Here is a 17,616-nt window from a genome sequence, read left to right as displayed (position 1 = left end):
GGCTGGGGAAAGTGCCAGGGCCGCTCCAAGCTGCTCTGCTGCCCTCTGCTGCTGGCTTTTGCAGTAGCTTTACAGTAAAAGTCTTTCGGAAGCCATGCACCAAGATAGTGAGGGGACTCACCCAGAACTACCCTAAACCCATTGGGAAGAAAGGACAGCTGGCCAGGTAGCACCAGCTCTAAAAAAGGGTGCAGACATGCGCTGTGTCACTGTGTTGCAGTGGGTTAAGTTGACACTTGGGGCTCCTGCATCCCACATCACAGCACCTGGTTCAAGTCCTGGTTACGCACTTCTGATCCAGCTGCCTGCCAATGCATTCTGGAAGGCAGCACATGGCTCAAGGTCTTGGGCCCCTGCAACAAATGTGGGAGACCTGGAAGGCGTTCCTGGCTCCTGGCTTTGGCCTGGCCCAGCCCTGGTTGTTGCAGGCATTTGAAGAAAGAACCAGGAAGTAGGTGCTTTCTCTCTCTCTCTCTCTCTCTCTCTGTCACTATGCCTTTCAAGTAGATGAAAATAAATACATTTTTTAAAAACAGAAATGGCACTGTGGTGCAGCAGGTTAACGCCCTGGCCTGAAGCACCTGCATCCCATATGGGCGCCGGTTTGAGACCTGGCTGCTTCACTTCCAATCCAGCTCTCTGCTATGGCCTGGGGAAGCAGTGGAAGATGGCCCAAGTCCTTAGGCCCCTGCACCCATGTGGGAGACCCAGAAGAAGCTCCTGGCTCCTGGCTGCAGATTGGCGCAGCTCCAGTCGTTGCGGCCAATTGGGGAGCGAACCATTGGATGGAAGACCTCTCTCTTTGCCTCTCCTTCTCTGTGTAACTCTGACTTTCAAATAAATAAATAAATCTTTTAAAAAGATAAAAATAAAAACAGGAATGAAGGGAACAGGCATCTGACATAGCAGTTAAGACGTGGCTTGGGATGCCTACATCCTATATTGGTTCAAGTCCTGCCTCTACTCTCCATTCTAACTTCCTGTTAACGTGCACCCTGGGAGGCAGCAGGTGATGGCTCAAGCACTTGGGTCCCTGCTACCCACGTGGGAGACCCGAATGGGGTTCTTGGTTCTTGGCTTTGTCCTGGCCCAGCCCTGGCTGTTGCAGGTATCTGGGGAGTGAACAAGTGGATGGGAGCTCTGTTTGTCGACCTTTCAAATAAATAAAATATGTTTAAAATTTTTTTAAGGCAAGTTGTTAGTAAAATGGTGCCACCTTCCTAGGCCCGGCCTGGTTTACTAGAAGTCAGGTGACTAAATGGCCCAATCACAAGCGTCACCTCCACCCCTACCCTCATGGATCTGCCGCTCCCACTTCCTCACCTCTGCAAAGCTATATAAGACCTGTTCGCCCGGTACAGGCTGCTCTCTCTGTACACGGGGAGGCAGCCTGTTGGATTCCCCCCACTCAACAATAAACCTTTTCCCTTACTCCCATTCCACCACACACATCTGAACCCAGCCCAGTTTCTACTCCCACTAACCCTTTGCTTTCCTAAAGCAAAGCCTCTCTTTTTGGCTTTAGCAAATATGAAATCAGCACATGAAAAGGATGTAGCCCCCATCAGGTCCCCGTGTGATTAGAGGATGTCCCTGCTCAGCCAAATACAAGGCAGGGCGAGCTCCCAGGACAATTTCACCAGGGGAGGAACAGACGCTGTGGCCTGGAGAGGAAGCCAGACGTTGTGACTACATCCCCACTTAGCCCACGTGCGCTCGTTGTGGAAAGCTGCCCCAGAGCACGCTTGAAGGAAGCACGCAGGCAGCCAGGGGCCAAGTGTATTTTGGGGCAGGAGTGGTTGAGGAAAGAGGTCTGGAGTTAAAGAGAGGACAGAGGGACTTCCAAGCACCTTTCCTGACAGTGCTGCCTGGGAACTCCCACCCCTCTCCAGGTAGCTCCATGTCCCCTTTTCAGGGGGAGCTGCTCCCCGGAATGTGACGGGAGGACGAATGCAGAGCTCAACACCTTCCTTTTATGGCCCTGTGGATAAGACCCAGTAGAATAGGGCCGGATTTCTCAATTTTGTGCCAGGGAGGGGAGGATTGCATTTCAAAAGGACCTAAAACAATTAGACCTCAGCTCACACCTCCAACTAAGCAATAGCATGGCCAAAGAATCCTCGCCCCAGAGGGGAAGGGACAGGAATCCAGGAAGAGTCCCCTTCTCTCATCTTTCTTCTTCAGTCTGTCCCCTTCCCCCACTTTGACACACATCCCCTTTCAAATGAAAAAGCCATGGGTCTGGATCGCCAATGACAGCTATTGCCAACTTGGCCCAACATTTCCCTCTCTCTTCCAAGGGTCCAAGGGGAAGAGACAAAAATACTGCAGACATTCAGGGCAGCAATTTTTGGTTCTCCACCCAAGGCTCTCAAAAACACTCAAAGGAGGCCCTTGTGGCAGAGAAGACAAAGGAGGCAGTGGTGGGCGGGTCTTCTAACCCACTCTAACGCAACTCAGATATTCTGACCCCCTCCCAGAGGCAGCCCCGCTCCAGAGGACCAAGCAGAGGACAAGCTCCCCTCCCTGCACAGACACCCAGGAAGGCGCTCACTGGAGCTCTGCAGGTGCCAGTGCAGAGAATGAATGGCACCTAGGCAGGAGCACAGGTGTGCAGCCACGCCATACCTATCTGCATGACTCTCCCAAAGACGGACGAGTTGTCCACCGTGCTGCAATTCCACCGCCTCTGCCGGAACTGGTACTGGCACTCCTTGATGCCCATCTTGGCTCCCTCTCCAATGTAGGCCATGTGCTCCTGGTACAGCTGGCACAGCTTTCTCTGGCCAGGGGAGAGCCCGGGAAGCTGACTGCACACAGGCTGAGCGCCGATGATAAACATCTCAGGTCTCTGCACCGGGCTCATGGCTAAGGACCTACAACAACAATGAGGAAAGGGAGAAGAAGACACTGAGTCACTCATTCAACACATTTATTGAGTGCTTTCTGTATACCAGGCCCTGGTCTAGGGATTTGAAAAGGAAAATTAGTAAAAGAGAGTGTCTACCATCAGAGAATGACCAGACAGAAACAGGTGCAAGCAGAAACGCCAGGTGGGAAGCCAAATATCTATCACAGTGGAGCTCTGGATCCACCAAAAGCCCTCTGTGAGGAGGTGGTGAGGACTTGAACTGGACAGGGACAGGCAGAGATGCATATGCAGCTGGGGGCAGGTGTACAGCCATTCATCTGATGCACATGGCAAAGATTCACGTTAGCCCAAGTGCAGGATACCTGATGGAAAGCAATCAACTCCTTCAAAAGGAACTCTCTGGGGCAAGTATGGTGGTGCAGTAGCTTAAGCCACCGCTTATAACATGGGCATCCCATATCGGAGTACCGATTCAAGTCTCAGCCACTGTGCTTCTGATCCAGTGCCTTGCTCATGTCTGAGAAGGCAGTGAAAGATGGTGCAAGAGCTTGGCACCACGTGGGAGATGAGGATGAAGTTCCTGGCTCCTGGCTTCAGCCTGGCCCACAACTGGCTGTTGCAGCCATTTGGGGAGTGAATCAGAAGATGGAAGATTTTTTTCTCTCTCTCTCACTGTTTCTCTCTCTGTTGCTATGACTTTGAAATAAATAAATCTTAAAAAAAAAAAAAATCTCCCTTGAACTCCAGGAGTAGGCATTCCTCCTAGCAGTTAAGATACATGTGTCCCACATCGGAATGCCTGGGTTCAATTCCTGCCTCCAGTTCTTGATTCCAGCTTCCTGCCCAAGTGGACTCTGGGAGGCAGCAGGTGATAGCTGATGTGACTGGGTCCCTGCCACCCACATGGAGAACCAGCCCTGGCCATGTGGGCATTTGGGGAGTAAACCAGCAGATGGAGCTTGTCCTCTCTGTCTCTCAAATTAATTAATTGAAAAAGTAAAGGTGCCAGTGTTGTGGCTTAGCAGGTAAAGCTGCCACCCGAGACGCCAGCATCCCATATGGGTGCTGGGTGTACATCCTGGCTGCTCCACTTCCGATCCAGCTCACTGTTAATGCACCTGGGAAAAACAGCGGAAACTGGCCCAAGTGCTTGCCCCCTGCACCCACGTGGGAGACTGGGAAGAAGCTCCCGGCTCCTGGATTCAGCCTTGCCCAGCCCTGGCCATTGCAGCCATCTGGGGAGTGAACCAACAGATAGAGGATCTTTCTCTCTTTCTCTCTCTCTCTCACTTCTCCTCCTCTCTCTGTAACACTGACTTTCAAATAAATAAATACACCTTTAAAAGAAAATTTGAAAACAAAATAAAACACAGCCCACTTTATTTACATCATAATGTATTCTATATGCATTTACTTCAACCTGCACATCTCCTAATGCGATCTCCATCCATGCAGGGCCCCCCTCTTCCTCGCCACATACCAGACATGATAAAGTGTTAAGTTCAACAAGAAGGCTGTAGATTTGCCATCTGAGTACAAATGTGAGCAGGGCCCAGAAATCATGTAAAAGAGGTGACCACCGCATGTTCATGCCATCCAAGTTGACTTGGCCTTCAAAACACAAAAAGAAAGCCACGCATGGAACTCAAATCCCACATCTCATCATCAGACGTCTAAAGCAGGAATTCTCCTGTCTCTGCCCCTATCAGCAAAAGAGTAAGTCAAGCAAACAGCTGTCAGGACTCCTAGACACCCAACACAGAAGCAGAGCTCTGGATGGCAACCCATGGGCATGCAGGAAGGCCCACAAAATGCGAATGAGGTTGGGACCCAAGAAGAAAATCAAACAATCAAGTCCTTTACCCGTGGAGAACCCTCATCTCTGGGGACTTGAGACAGAGAAAGAACCCTGGGGCCAGTGCTGTGGCGCAGTGAGTAAAGCCGCTGCCTGTGGTGCCAGCATCCCATATGGGTGCCGGTTCGAGACGGGGCTGCTCCACTTCCAATCCAGCTCTGTGCTATTGCCTGGGAAAGCAGTAGAAGATGGCCCAAGTCCTTGGGCCCCTGCACCCGCGTGGGAGACCTGGTAGAAGCTCCTGGCTCCTGGCTTTGGATTGGTGCAGCTCTGGCCTTTATGGCCAATTGGGGAGTGAACCAGCAGATGGAAGACCTCTCTCTCTCTGCCTCTCCTTCTCTCTCTGTGTAACTTTCAAATAAATAAATCAATCTAAAAAAAAACACACACACACACAAAACAAAACAAAACAAAACAAAAAAAAAACAACGCAAAAGAGCCCTGCCTGTTCTCCTGGTTTATATAAAAGAGGCCCTCCCTCAGCACACCTGGGACCACACGGATGATGCCCCTTCTCCACTGGGCCATCACTGAAGGAGGCCTCAGGCTGCAGAAGCAGACCTCGGCCCCGCACTCACCACCAGGAGCTGGCGTCTGCCAGGAGCTGGGCCCAGCTGGAGAGCAGAGCAGCAGTGAACAGCAGCAGCAGGCTGGGCATGGTCGGCCTCAGCCCTCCCCAGGGCCCTGGCGCTGACAGCTTCCAAAGTGCGGCACCCTGGAGAAAACAGAGATGATGGGAGAGTCAGTGTGGAGATGGGGATGGACTTGCAGTCAAGTTCTCCCCCATCCCCAAGGACAGTCAACAGTCCTTCCAACCTGCTTATCGTCTCACCTCCCACCCTTAACAGTGGGAACCCTCACTGCAAAGGAGACAATGAGCTGAGAAACCAGGAAAGAGAAATGGAAACAAAGCATTTCCAAAACACAGTTAAAGGTGCGCCCACATCTCATACCAGAGTGCCTGGGTTTGAGTCCCAACTCCCCTTCTGACCCAACTTCCAGCTAGTGCATAAGCCAGGAGGCAGCAGCTGATGAGCCAAGTACTTGGGCCCCTGCCACCCACACAAGAGACCTGGATGGAGTTACAGATTCTAGGCTTCAGCCTGGCCCAGTCCTGGTTGCTGTGGGCATTTGGGAAATATAACAAATAGAAGATCTTTCTATATCTTTCTGCACTGCAAATAAAAATGAAAATAAATTAAAAACAATTTTTAAAAACTGTATGCTCTACATACATCCTAACTGGGGTCTTCCCAAATAAGTTTTCCAAGTCTCACCCATGTTCCCCCCAAGAGTTATAGCAGAAAGAAGAGCAGACTTGTCACTTGCTCAGGTTAACTCCACAGAGAGATGTAAGAGCCAGGGGAGGGTACTGTGGTGCAGGGGGCTAAGCTGCCTGTTGGGACACCCACATCCTCTATCAGAGTGCTGGCTCCTCTGCTCTGATCCAGCTCCCTGATAATGCACCCTGGGAGGCAGCAGATGATGATCCAAGTACTTGGGCCCCTGCCACCTATGTGGGAGACCTAACCCTAACCCTAACCCTAACCCTAACCCTAACCCTAACCCTAACCCTAACCCAGGCTTCAGCCTGGTCCAGCGCTGGCTTTTGCAGGCAATTGAGTGAACCAGCAGATGGAAGATCTCTGCCTTTCAAGTAGATGAAAATAAGTAAATATTTTAAAACATGTTTGGTATGTTATTTTAAAAAAACCCACAGAGCCAACTGCCTGTCTTGAGAAAGTCTTGGTGGCTGAGGCAGTACCAGGGGAGGTGGACCAGTGCCTTCCTGTGCACCTACGGCTGCAGGGACCGCAATGAGCACCTTTCCCCGCTGCGGCGCTGGGGCCCCGCACCTGGCCCAGCCAGAGCCTGTGCCAGAGCCTCAGCCCCTCCCTGCAGCCCCAGACCTCTGCCTGTGCTTTCCATAACCGATGCCTGTATCTACATCTGCAGAGATCACCCCTCCCGAAGCCCTTCCAAACATTCGGAAAGTCCATGCTTCTGGATCCGAGAGCCGGTAGACAAAAACACGCCCCCTCCCGCTCGCACCCGCCTCATCTCTCTAGCTTCCCCCTGGGGCGTGACCCCACATCTCCAGCGAGTCTTCTGCCCAAGACCCCTTAACACCTCTGCCGCCCGCCGCCCACGCTCGCCCACCCCATCTCACCGCGCCGGTCCCGCGGGTCTGGATCTCCAGGCTCCCCGGGAGGGGGCGGCAGGTGCTTGGGGCCATCAGTGGAGGAAATATTTTTGCCCTGGGGCCACCAAGCGAGGAAGGTGGCCTGAGCCGGCTCCGGGAGAGCCGGGACACAGCCTTTTCCCCACCCCCTTTTGGTTTTTCTCCTGGAGGTCTTTGCTGGGGCGGGGGCGCCAACAGGCAGGTGTGTGGGGCCGGCAGGGGGCAGATCAAAGAAGAAACTCGCCCCTTGCCCTTTGTCATGCAGAGCCCGCTCTCGGAAATGATCCGGCCTCCAGCGCGGGGCTCACAGCTCCCAACACCCTACTTTCCCAGCAGACCTCTCCTTCTCTAAAGGATGCCCCCTCCCCCTCCCCCATAAATCCTCCCCCACCCTCGGGGCAGGAGGTCTGTGAATGCACCGACTGGAACCGAGAGAGATGGGGCAGAGATAGGGCTGGCACCAGAAGCTAATGGCTTTATGGAGGGGAGGGGACCAGGCCCAGGGCAGGGAGGACGAGAGAAAAGCTTCAAAGCATTTCCTTGTCCAAACATCCTCCCCTCCACCTACCAGTCCTTGGGGATCGCAGAGCCAGAGCTGCCCCCCATTCCTTCCTGTGTCTCCTGCCTTCCTCCAGTTCCCTGGCCCTCCTACCGCACCCACCAGCATACCTGTGCCCACACCATCCCACCACTGGAGAGCAGAGTTCTGTCTCCCACCTGGTGACGGTCCTCCTGTCACCCCTCTCATCCCGGACACGCTCTTTCATTAGGCTCCCGGGGAACCCTTTCTGGCCCTGCAAACTCCGGGACCCACGGAGGCCACGAAGGGGCTGCTAAAGGACCTGCGGCTCTGACTGCCCCCCACAGGCCAGACTTCCCAGGGGTCGCTAATCCCGCCCCTTATAAACACAGACACCAGGGTCGCTCCAGGCAGCTGTTCCCCAGCACCCTGTGGGAATAAGCTCCACCAAACTCTCAGCCCATTAAAAAAGATATATTAAAAAAAAAATTGTTTCAAAAGCAAAGGCTGTAGCCTGTGTGTTGGCTTCTCTCTCTGCCTTCCAGATGTGTGGTAAATGAACCTGAACGCCCACACGCCCTCTGTCCTGGCAGCACAGATGTGAGCCACCCCCGAGGGGTCCCAGGGCAGAGGCAAGCAGCTGCCTAGCTGCCTTCCCTCTCTTACATTCCTGGGTGGGCATGGGAGGAGAAGGGGTCCCTGGGGCAGGCAGAATGGCGACTTCTCTGGCCGCCGCCACCCTAGGTGGGGACCCCTTGTTCAGTCTCCAGGTGCCCTATTCAATGAAAGCTCTGCCCGTGAGATGTGAGTCCGGGGAAGGTGCACTGCTACAGAGACCTCCTGGGGTGCAGGCAGGCATCCCTCCACACAGACTCCACGGGTAAGGGTGTGGAATGCGGGGGCCTGGGGGAGGGGGAGTCGCAAACCCTGCAGTCAGGACCCTTGCAGAAGGGGAGAATGGGCTGCTCCAACATCTGTTGGGTTCCCTGTCTCCGCTCATTTCCTTGCTCCTTCAGTATGTTCACTGAGCGCCTGCTGTGTGCCAGTTACTCTGCCAAGTGCCTGACATGTGACAATGAACAGACAAAGCCATCGTGCCGTAAGCCCAGGAAATATCAAGAGAAAAGTACGGTGGGGACCAGAACCAAGAATGACAGGTGGTGATGTTTGCAACACTCAGGGGCCTCGCACAAGCTTGCTCTCAGAACTCTGTGCCCCCCACCCCAGCCTTATCCACTCCACTGTAGATGGGATGGTGGCAGAGGGTGTGGCCTGAATCTGCACATCCAGGGTTCCCAGCTGCCCTGTGCCATGGCTCCTTCACAGCCAAAGGATCGCCTATCTGAACACAGGAACTCCAGGTCCTCTTCCTTTCTCTGCTAGATCTTGTCCCCAGCTGACACTCCTTCCAGAGGCTCCATGCATCCCAGCCAGACTTCAGACACTGGCAGAAGTCAGGAGCAGAGTGGTTTTGTGAAGAAATGTAAAGTTTCAGGAGAAAATGCAAAGATGTTTTAGATTAATCTTTTTTTTTTTTTTTTTTAAGGCAAAGAGAAAGAGAGAGAGCGTGCCCAGGGTCCATGTCTCTCACATGAGTGGCAGGGACTCAGGTACTTGAGCCATCACCGGCTGCCTCCCAAGGTGCACATTAGCAGGAAGCTGAAATCGGGAGCAGAGCTGGGACTCGAACTCATGTACCCCAGTCATGGGATATGGACATCCCAAGCTGCTTGTTAATCTCTGCACCAAATGCCTGCTCCATCAGCTGAGTCTTAACAGTGAAACTGTGTCAAAAAAAAAAAAAAAAAAAAAAAAAAAAAAAAAGCCGGCGCCGAGGCTCAATAGGCTAATCCTCCACCTTGCGGCGCCAGCACACTGGGTTCTAGTCCCGGTTGGGGCGCTGGATGCTGGATTCTTTCCCGTTTGCCCCTCTTCCAGGCCAGCTCTCTGCTGTGGCCCGGGAAGGCAGTGGAGGATGGCCCAAGTGCTTGGGCCCTGCACCCCATGGGAGACGAGGAGAAGCACCTGGCTCCTGCCTTCGGATCAGTGCGGTGCGCTGGCCACAGCGTGCCAGCCATGGTGGCCATTGGAGGCTGAACCAATAGCAAAAGAAAGATCTTCCTCTCTGTCTCTCTCTCACTATCCACTCTGCCTGTCAAAAAAAAAAAAAAAAAAAAAAAAAAAAAAAGTAAAAAAAGTAAAAAAAAGTGAAACTGACCCCAGGACCTTGTCCTCAAAATGGAGCAATTCCATTTAGAGAGCATAACTCTGTGTTTAATATAACTGGACATGCTAATCCGCTTGCAAGTTTTTTGATCCCCCTCAATAAGCTCTGGAAACGGTTTTGCTCCCTGTTTTCTCTGCAGAGGTTCCGACAGGTATCTGGCAGGTACTAGGTAAATATTTGTTGGCTGAAAGAAGAGAAAAGCCCTCTTTGGGCTCTTAAGGAAATAGGATACAAGGCACTAAGTACAGCCTCTCACGGAGACAGGGTCCTCTTGGCTTCCGCATGGCCCGGTCCACTCACCAGCGAGAAAGCAGCGCATCTGCTTTCTTGGGAATCTAGCGCTACGTGAGACCCCGGGCGTGCCCTCCCTCAGTCCTTTCCTGGGTGACTGAGTCACGTTCTGCTTCTAGGAGTAAGACACGGAGCCGCTGAGTCAGACAATGTGCGAACGCTGGCGATGCCGGTGCTTCGGGCCCGCTGGGAAAGCATGAAACCACTCCGAAAGGACAGCAGCGGGACCGGAAGCATCGAGGGAGCAACTGTCCTCAGGATGTGGGGTTGGAGCTGGGTCTGGGAAAATGTGCGGGCTTGCAGCAGGAAGGACGTCACCTGGAGGTGTGGACTGGACCAGAGAGACCACTTCCGGGTGCTTTCGGAAGAGGAAAGAGAGAGACTACATGAAAGAGGAACTCAATTCCTCATTTGTTCAGAACCACTCTTGTTCATATTGTCCCTCCAAAACCTGACATTGAACTTGCACTGATGATTCAATATCAGTTATTTAGGAAAACCTCCATACTGATGTGCTTCTAGCTTCTGGGGGTAACGCTGAAGGAATGGGGCCACAGGCTTGGAGGATCAGTCACCCTGGGTGCGGCCCTCTGGACCATGGAATGACGGCCAAGGGCATCCTCCCAGATGCTAGGCAGTGCAGAGGGGAAGACGCTCCTTCCTTGCAATCCTGCTTGTTCTCATCCTAGATGTGGGCCTGAGAGCCGGGTAGGTTGCTAAGGCCTCATCATGGTGTCTCCATAGTATTTTAAATTCATTCCCTCCTTATTCCTCCAGCCACACTGTGAGGTGCCACCCAGCCCACTATTTGATCACTTCTCCTCCAACTAACTGTAAATGTTTCTGTCTGATGCTTACCTATTGACTACTTAGATATACCCCCCACACCCAGCTCTCCGATTTTCTTTTCTGTTTTTTTTTTCTTTTAATATTTATTCATTTATTTGAAAGGCAGAGTTACAGAGAGGCAGAGGCAGAAGTAGAGAGAGAGATCTTCCCTACACTGGTTCACTCCCCAGATGGCTGCAACAGCAGGAGCTGGGCCAATCTGAAGCCAGGAGACAGAAGCTTTTTCTGGGTCTCCCACATGGGTGCAGGAGCCCAAGGACTTAGGCCATCTCCTACTGCTTTCCCAGGCCATAGCAGAGAGCTGGATTGGAAGAGGATCAGCCAGGACTTGAGCTGGCACCCATATGGGATGCTAGCACTGCACGTGGTGGCTTTACCCACTACACTACAGCGCTGGCCCCATAGGTTTTTCATACTATGTACTTCCCACAAATTTTCTGAAGACCCCTCATATGTGTATAATTTCAAAAAATTTTTGCACTAAAATTATCTTTTAGTTCCATTTCCCAAGAATTTTTGAAGTTTCCTCATACATGAAGCCCAGCTACTGTGCCGGGAGCCAGTTCAGCATCTTGTTCCTTCTCTTTCTCACTCAGGGAATGAGGAGCTGCTAAACCACCTCTGTCTCACTCCTTTGGGGTCAATTATTACTGCTCAGCCCTTTAGATTGCAATTTCTCCTGCATGAATTTTTTTCCTAGACACTATTTTCCCTTAAAACACATTTTTAAAGTAGCAACCAAAGATTAATGCAATAAGGTATCGGAGATGTCAGCAGACAAATCTATAGCTTCTTCAAAGACTCCTGGTGCTCATCTTCCTGGTCAGCTCACTCACTGGTGCCTGGGGCCAGCCTTGATTGTTCTTTCCAAGGGCCTCTTTCTGTCTCTCCAGTTCCTCCTTGTATCTTGGGCTCAACAATCCTCTTAGCTCTAAAGCACAGCCCATCTTTTGCTTTCACTTTCCACAAACTCTTTGAAGTACCTTCATTTTTATAAATCTGGATTTTCACATATGGGCTTTTCTGGTAGTTATTGCACTGATTTTTTTTTTCTAAATAATTCTGTAATTTCACCCCAGGAAGTAAATTTGGATGAGATACTACTGTCTTATCTTATTCTAGTCTTCTTGTTCTCTTGAAATATTACTGAAGCTGCCTACTTCCTTCAAAAATCAGCGATAGGGGCCAATGTTGTGGCACAGCAGGTTAAGCCACCACCTGCAATGCCAGCATCCCATATAAGCACAGGTTCTAGTCCTGGATTCTCCCTTCCAATGCTCCTGGGAAGTACTTGGGCCCCTGTCTCCCATGGGGGAGACCCAGATGGAGTTCCTGGCTCCTAGATTCGGCCTGCTCCAGACCCTGCTGTTGCGGCCATTTGGAGGGTGGACCAGTGATGGAAGACCTCTTTCCCTCCATCTCTCTCTGTCACTCTGCTTTTCAAATAAATAAATCTTTTCTAAAAAATTTAGCAATTTCTGGAGTGAACATTTGTTCTAGTGGTTAAGATAGGAATTAAGAAACCCACATCCCGGGCTGGCGCCGCAGCTCACTAGGCTAATCCTCCGCCTTGCGGCGCCGGCACACCGGGTTCTAGTCCCGGTCGGGGCACCGGATTCTGTCCCGGTTGCCCCTCTTCCAGGCCAGCTCTCTGCTGTGGCCAGGGAGTGCAGTGGAGGATGGCCCAAGGGCTTGGGCCCTGCACCCCATGGGAAACCAGGATGAGTACCTGGCTCCTGCCATCGGATCAGCGCGGTACGCCGGCTGCAGCACGCTGGCTGCGGCAGCCATTGGAGGGTGAACCAACGGCAAAAAGGAAGACCTTTCTCTCTGTCTCTATCTCTCACTGTCCACTCTGCCTGTCAAAAAAAAAAAAAAAAAAGAAAAAAGAAAAGAAAGAAAGAAACCCACATCCCGTACCCGTATCAGAGTGCCTGGGTTGGACACCTGGCTCCAGTTGCTGACTACAGCTTCCTGCTAATACAGACGCCCAGGGAGGCAGTGGTGATGGTTCAAATAGTTGAGTTCCTGCTATCCATTTGGAGTCTGGATTGAATTCCTAGCTTTAGCTTTGGCCCCAGGGCTGCTCCAGGAGATGAGCCACTATGGGCATTTGGGGAGTGAACCAGGAGATGGGAGCTTTGCCTGTCTCTGTCTCCATGTCTCTATGCCTTTGAAACAAATAAAAAAAATTTTTAAAATCTTGGCAGGTGTTTGATACAGCAGTTAAGCTGCTGTTGGGACATCCACATCCCATATGTGAGTACCTGCTCAAGTCCCAGCTCCATTCCTGATTCCAGCTTCCTGCTAATGCACACCTTGATAGGCAGCAAGTGATGGCTCAAACAGTTGGGTCGCTGTCACCCATATAAAGAAGCCTGGATTGGGGGATTCCAAGATGGCTGAATAGGGAAAAGATGTACTGCTTTAGGCGAGGGTGCAAGTAGCAGAAAAAGTGGAGGAAGTACATTTCCAGGGGAGAGATGGAGAGAAATGTGCATTGGAAACCTATAGAAGAAAGAGGGGCTTTGTGGATCAGTGTGGAAGGTGTGGATGCACAGCAACGAATGTGGACACACACATGATCCCCTCAGCCAAGAGCCACAGGATACTCGCACCATACACAGTGATTGCCTAGACTGCAGCAGCCCATGCCCCTGGTGATAATGCTGGGGGCGGGGGGGAGCTGGAGGAGCACACTGTCTTAGAATCCAGCCTGGAACCCTAACAGGGGGCAGGGTACTTGCCAGCCAAAAAAAAAAAAAAAAAAAAAGCACATTTCTTTCTCCCATACCCCCATGAGGGTATTAGAGAGAGTAGTTAGAGAGAGTAGTTAGGCAGCATTTTGACACCGATAGGAGCTGCGGTGGCTTTTTTTTTTTTTTTTTTTTTTTTTTAAGATTTATTGGCCGCCGCCGTGGCTCACTAGGCTAATCCTCCGCTTGTGGCACTGGCACCCCAGGTTCTAATCCTGGTCGGGGCGCCAGATTCTGTCCCGGTTGCTCTTCTTCAAGTCCAGCTCTCTGCTATGGCCCGGGAGTGCAATGGAGGATGGCCTAAGTCCTTGGGCCCTGCACCCCCATGGGAGACCAGGAGAAGCACCTGGCTCCTGGCTTCGGATCGGTGCAGCTTGCCAGCCGCAACGCACTGGCCATAGTGGCCACTTGGGGGGGGGGGTGAACCAATGGAAAAAGGAAGACCTTTCTCTCTGTCTCTCTCTCTGTGTCTCTGTCTCTGTCTCTCTCTTTCTAACTCTGCCTTTAAAAAAAAAAAAAAAAAGATTTAAGGCCGGCGCCGCGGCTCACTAGGCTAATCCTCCGCCTTGCGGTGCCGGCACACCGGGTTCTAGTCCCGGTCGGGGCACCGGATTCTGTCCCGGTTGCCCCTCTTCCAGGCCAGCTCTCTGCTGTGGCCAGGGAGTGCAGTGGAGGATGGCCCAAGGGCTTGGGCCCTGCACCCCATGGGAAACCAGGAAAAAGCACCTGGCTCCTGGCTCCTGCCATCGGATCAGCACGGTGCACCGGCCGCAGCGCGCCAGCCGCGGCAGCCATTGGAGGGTGAACCAACGGCAAAGGAAGACCTTTCTCTCTGTCTCTCTCTCTCACTGTCCACTCTGCCTGTCAAAAAATAAAAAAAAAAATAAAAAATAATTAAAAAAAAAGAATATCTGAGCTAGACGACAAATCTTTGGAAATATCTCAGTCATACAAAAAAAAAAGAAATTAGAAAAATTAAAAATAATGTTCGAGATTTATGGGATACTATCAAATGACCTAACATACAGGTCTTAAGATTTCCTGATGGTGTGAAAAGAGAGGATGGATTACAAGGTCTATTCAGTGAAATAATTACAGAAAACTTCCCTAATTTGGAAAAAGGGATGTCCAAATACACGAGGCATAAAGAACTGCTAACAGACATGACCAGAAAAGATCTTTACCATGACACATTGTAGCCAAACTTTCAATAGTAAAACATAAAGAAAAAATTCTAAAATGTGCATGAGAGAGACACCAGATTACCTTCAGAGGATCTCCAATTAGACTCACAGCTGATTTCTCATTAGAAATCCTACAGGCTAGGAGAGAATGCAGAAACATAGTCCAAGTCTTAAGGAAAAAAAAAAAAAAGTCAACCCAGAATACTGTGCCTTGCAAAGCTCTCATTTATGAATGAAGGTGAAATAAAGACCTTCCATAACAAACAGAAATTGAAAGAATTTGTCACCACTCATCCAGCCTTACAAATGATATTTAAGGATGTGCTACACACAGAAACACAGAAAGATGGTCCTCATTATGAAAGAATGTGAAGGGGGTCGTCGGTGCTGTGGTACATTAGGTTAAGCCTCCGCCTGCGGCACCAGCATCCCATATGGGGTCTGGTTCATGTCCCAGCTGTTCCGCTTCTGACCCAGCTCTCTGCTATGGCCTGGGAAAGCAGTTGAAGGTGGCCCAAGTCCTTGGGCCCCTGCACCCATGTGGGAGACCCAGAAGAAGCTCCTGGTTCTCCTGGCTTCATGTTGGCACAGCTCTAGCCATTGCAGCCATCTGGGGAGTGAACCAGCAGATGGAAGACCTCTCTCTCTCTCCCCGCCCCCCCCTTCAAATAATATATAAATAAATTTTTAAAAAGACACAGACTTGTTTAATGGATTAAAAAACAAGACCCATCTATTTGCTGACTACAAGAAACACAACGCACCCACAAAGATACATGCAGACTGGAAGTAAAAGACTGGAAAAAGATACTCCATACTAACAGAAAGCAAAAAAATGCAGATATAGCCTTCTTAATTTCAGACAAAAATAGGTTTTAACATAAAACTGTTAAAAGAGACAAGGGCATTATGTAGTGATTAAGGAATCAATTCATCAGGAAGATGTAACTATAATAAATGTATACGCACCCAATTACAGGGTGCCTGGTTATTTAAAACAAATGTTAATGAATCTAAAGGGAGACATAGACTCCAATACAATAGTAACAGGGACTTCAATACCCCACTTTCAGCAATGGCCTTATCAACTAGACAGAAAATCAACAAAGAAACAGCAGAACTAATGGACACTATGTAACAAATGGACTTAATTGGTATCTACAGAATATTTTATCCCACAGTTGCAGAATACACATTTTTCTCATCAGTGCATGGAACTTTCTCTAGGATAGATCATATGCTAGGCCATAAAGCAAGTCACAGCAATCATACCATACATCTTTTTTTTTAAGGGAAAAGTTTATGGTCATGTGGAGGGTGGGACAGAGGGGAAGGGATCCAATAGGTTGCCTCCCCATGCATGAGAAAACAGCCCATGCATCTTTTCTGACCACAATGGAATGAAGCTGGAAATTAACAACTCAAGAATCTCCAGAACATATACAAATACATGGAGACTGAACAACATACTCTTGAATGAATAGTGGGTCATAGAAGAAATCAAAAAGGAAATGAAAGAATTCCTGGAAACTAACCAAGATCAAATACAACATATCAAAACTTATGGGAGGAGCCAGCGCTGTGGTGTAGCAGGTAAAGCCACCGCCTGCTGTGCCAGCATCCCAGATGGGCACTGGTTTGAGTCCCAGCTGAACCTCTTTTGATCCAGCTCTCTGCTATTGCCTGGGAAAGCAGTAGAGGATGGCCCAAGTCGTTGGGCCCCTGTACCTGAGTGGGAGACCTGGAAGAAGCTCCTGGCTCCTGGTTTCAGATCGGCACAGCTCCAGCCATTGTGGTCATCTGGAGAGTGAACCAGTGGATGGAAGACACCCCCTATGCCTCTCTATAACTCTGCCTTTCAAATAAATAAATAAATCTTTCAAAAAAAAAAAAAAAGAACTTCTAAGATCAATCCCATTCACAATAGCTTCAATAAAATTAAATATCGTGGGATAAAGTTAACCAAGGGCCTGAAAGATCTCTATGATGAAAATTACAAAACATTGAAGAAATAAACAGGAAACTCACACACACAATAACAGAAAAATATCTCATGTTCATGGATTGGAAGAATTAATATCATCAAATATCCATACTATCAAAAGCAATTTACAGATTCAATGTGATCCCAATCAAAATACCAAGGACAGGGGCTGGCACTGTGACGTAGCAGGTAAAGCTGCAGCCTGCAGTGCCGGCATCCCATGTGAGTGCTGGTTTGAGCACCAGCTGCTCCACTTCTGGTCCAGCTCTCTGCTATGGCCTGGGAAAACAATAGAAGATGGCTTAAGTGCTTAGGCCCTGCACCCACCTGGGACACCTGGAAGAAACTCCTGGCTCCTGGCTTTGGATTGGCACATCTCCGACTGTTATGGCTAATTGGGGATTTAACCAGTGGATGGAAGACATCTCTCTCTCTGCCTCTCCTTCTCTCTGTGTAACTCTGACTTTCAAATGAATAAATAAATCTTTTTTTAAAAAAATACCAAGGACATTCTTCTCAGATCTAGAAAAAATGATGCTGAAATTCATATGGAAACTCAGGAGACCCTGAATAGCTAAAGCAATCTTAAACAACAAAAACAAAGCCCAAGGCATCACAATACCAGGTTTAAAGACATACTATAGGGTAGTTATAATCAAAACAGTCTGGTACTGGTACAAAACCAGATGGATAGAGCAATGGAACAGAACAGAAACTCCAGAAATCAGCATATGCATCTACAACCAACTTATCTTTGACAAAGGAAATAAATAAATAAATAAAATAAATCCCTGGAGCAAGGAGAGTCTCTTCAACAAATGGTGCTGGGAAAATTGAATTGCCACATGCAGAAGTATGAAGCAAGACTTCTACCTCACAACTTACACAAAAATCCA

At 49.9% G+C, this 17,616-nt stretch overlaps 1 protein-coding gene across 3 annotated transcripts in view; it reads right to left on the bottom strand.

Moving 5' to 3' along the window:
- The window catches only part of WNT5B (Wnt family member 5B), a 127,152-nt gene that overhangs the window by 12,031 nt on the left and 97,505 nt on the right, over window positions 1-17,616 (bottom strand). For 2 of the 3 annotated variants that reach the window (XM_008259814.5, XM_051850116.3), the window contains 2 exons: window positions 5,306-5,442; window positions 2,629-2,876 (listed from right to left, as the gene is read on the bottom strand). In XM_008259814.5, coding sequence (XP_008258036.1) covers window positions 2,629-2,876; window positions 5,306-5,385 — 328 coding nt within the window. In that variant the 5' untranslated portion in view covers window positions 5,386-5,442. Of the gene's footprint in view, window positions 1-2,628; window positions 2,877-5,305; window positions 5,443-6,897; window positions 7,173-17,616 lie in introns of those variants that run through there. The other variant, XM_089304494.1, reaches the window with a different exon arrangement.

Source organism: Oryctolagus cuniculus, chromosome 9 (genome assembly GCF_051225735.1).
Source record: "Oryctolagus cuniculus isolate XC-2025 breed Fujian yellow rabbit chromosome 9, ASM5122573v1, whole genome shotgun sequence".
Lineage (NCBI taxonomy): Eukaryota > Metazoa > Chordata > Mammalia > Lagomorpha > Leporidae > Oryctolagus > Oryctolagus cuniculus.
The sequence above is the reverse complement of the archived record's forward strand: the minus strand, read 5'-3'. Positions and strand labels throughout refer to the sequence as shown.